The sequence below is a fragment of the Mya arenaria genome, chromosome 17, assembly GCF_026914265.1.
Source record: "Mya arenaria isolate MELC-2E11 chromosome 17, ASM2691426v1".
Classification (NCBI taxonomy): Eukaryota; Metazoa; Mollusca; class Bivalvia; order Myida; family Myidae; genus Mya; species Mya arenaria.
The window spans coordinates 29,371,935-29,374,761 of record NC_069138.1 but is presented as its reverse complement, the minus strand read 5'-3'; the positions used below and the strand labels follow the sequence as shown (position 1 = coordinate 29,374,761).

Sequence of the window (2,827 nt, the reverse complement as noted above, 5' to 3'; positions counted from 1 at the left end):
TTGACATAAAACTGTGTTATCTCAAATGATGTTTTGCCCCACAGACATAGGTTTGTTAAATGAAATGGTTGTGTTACCGGAAGTCGGTCCGTCCACACAGGGCCTGTACCGGTGTGAGGTCAGCAATCTCCACGGGAAAGATGCCCTAACCTACCACATTGACGTCATAGGTTAGTCATGTCATTTCAAAGATATGTTAGGCATTAACATTTTAGCTAAAGAAAACGATCTGCTCATGCGTTAATTGAATGCACCGACACGAGAATGTATGATGCAGAATGACACTTTTGGGTTGTTACCAGGATTTTTAGTAAATGGAAATATTGTCGTGGAATCATGGTAACTTGTATTATTTTGTCCCATGACGTGATAAGCATCCCCCCCCCAAATGTGGTTTTCCATCACACTACATGGTTTTCCTGATTAAATACACTTAACTTTAAACTTCACTCGAAACCCGTCGGCTCGATAATGCTTGGCTCGAATTCATGGTTGGTTCGACCATTATGTAAAGGACCGATTCTTTTTTACCATTTGTAAGAATTCCCGATTGGCTCGATATTCGCGAGGCTCGAACTATTTTAGCCGGTCCCTGGGGTATCGAGCTAAAGGGTTTGAGTTTCGACTGGAAATTATACTGTCAAACATCTGACACAGGGTATGTATTACACCTATTGATACTTCCTTGACTATTTGTTTGACATTTTAGAGAGGTCGACCCGTGTAGACAGCGCCTGGACATACGAGGCTAACGCCATACCCGACATCCCCCTAGCCGCAAACGATCTCCTCGGAATTACCGCTCCCGTTACCACCGCCGCCGACAAGTTGACCACCACGACGGTAGTCCAAGATTTTTTTGCCGACATGGCGAAAACGACGGCGGCGCAGGTTTCCAACACGGTCGAGACGAAGAAAATAGTTCTTACGAGCACACAGACTGTGCCCATGTTGCCGACGACACAGACTCTGCCCATGTTGCCGACAACAAGAGAGAGCCCCAGGGCTGGGCTGGTCAGCGCAGTTTCGAAACTTTCACATGCACCTTGGCTTTGTTTCTCCGTTGTTTTATTTTCTATCAGATGTTACTAATATGATCCTCATCAATATACAATAAAGTTGAGTTCCATATAAGTAGTTCATTTTCTAAATCATCGGAGTCGGAAACATGTAAGAGTAAGGAATACACACTTGCATGCGTTTGAATACCTGACATTAGATAGGTTGATTGCGAAACACTACGCGTATGCGTACGTGTAAGAGTAGCTACCAGGGATTGATACAGGAATTAACGTAAGAGGGGGCGTGGTTTAAGGGTACAACTTTTTGACATTCGCCTCTCCTTCAGAGACGAACTTTAAATAATTAAAAATGTTGGCAGGGGTGTTTGGATGCTCTCCTCCTAGAAAAAATTAAATCCGAAATAGTGCATTTTAACGTATTTCTTCAAATTGACATAAATTTGGACGATTTAAGAGTGGTCTGCTAGTGGCTACAGTGGTTGACTCACTAAATCTCGAATAAATCGACGTGCACGTGCATTTTTGTTTTTGTCATTTTATGCGCGTATATTGTACACATATCTGTATGACGTAGATTGCAAAAAGTAGTCCACACGTACACATGCCCGTACGACAAGCGTACCTTTTTAAAAACAAGGATTGAATGCCAGTCCGATGTTAGCTGTTCAGTTAAGGGTCGTAATCCAGTACTTACAAAACCAAATATTCCCGGTTTTTACCAGAATTCCTAAGTCGAATAATAAATAGACATCATTTGCATAACATGCAGGAGTATTATCTGACTTATTTAGTTAAGTAGGTTTGATGGATGGGAGCCGTATTAAGGAATTTCAATGCAATACACCAAGTAGTTGATGAGGTATTGACTTATGCAGGCTTGCATGAAAACCTTAACAAGATTTTCTATGTCAAACGATTATTACAGTGCCATAATTGGCATTATAAGTTATCTAATTTGATCAAAATAGAGTTATCTAACTTTATTAATTAAGTAGGTTAGGTGGTTGAGTATTGTTGAATATAGTATCAATGCAATGCATCAAGTATTAGCTGAGATATTAATACATTTGTGCTTACAGGCAAAACTTGAACCATAATTAAGAAGTTGAATGGTCAAGGTCCATAACTAGCATTATGTTCATGACAGAGTTATGTCACTTGATTATTTAAGTAGGTTTGTTTAATTTCCAATGGAATACATGAAGTATTTGCAGAGATATTGACTGAAAGGTGCTAACATGCAAAACCTTAACCAAGGTGTGACGCCGACACCAGGGCCAGTATAGCATTCCCTATAGTCGAGACAACATCACTGAAAACCAGTTATTCCAGCGGTGATGTCTGCCTCCACACACTGCGTATTGCTGTTATTGTATTAAGGGGAAACAACTTGTACTTATCTTGAGATTGATTTTATAAGGTGTCGTTTCCCTTGGTTATTACTCCAAACAACGATGCAGTGTAAATATCCACTCAAGGGCACACAACTCTAAGACGAACTGGCTGAAGGTCATCAAACTACGTCAAGCACTATTAACCACCATGATGGTAATGGGTACCAAGTATCATGAGTAAGCCATTAAAAATGGCCCGAGTATTTCACTCCATAAATTTGCCGATAGACCACACCCCTGCCCTACCATATGGCGACTTCAACGTACAACCTTCATCTTTGTTTGCCTGGAATAACATTGTATAGTGTGATTCGAATAGACGTAGGACACATGGATAAAGTTAAACTATTTGAAATAAGGGTCCTTTTTTAAATAATGTATAGTTTTAGCCAAATGAAGAACAACACACTC

The 2,827-nt window shown here is 40.4% G+C and overlaps 1 protein-coding gene across 1 annotated transcript in view; it reads left to right on the top strand.

Annotated features, from left to right (window-relative positions):
* LOC128223353 (contactin-5-like) overlaps nt 1-1,092 on the top strand; it is a 6,872-nt gene extending 5,780 nt beyond the window's left edge. The window contains exons 6-7 of the mRNA XM_052932631.1: nt 45-170; nt 710-1,092. Of these exons, the coding sequence (XP_052788591.1) occupies nt 45-170; nt 710-1,092 (509 nt within the window). The remainder of the gene's footprint in view (nt 1-44; nt 171-709) is intronic.
* The last annotated feature ends 1,735 nt before the right edge of the window (nt 1,093-2,827 follow it).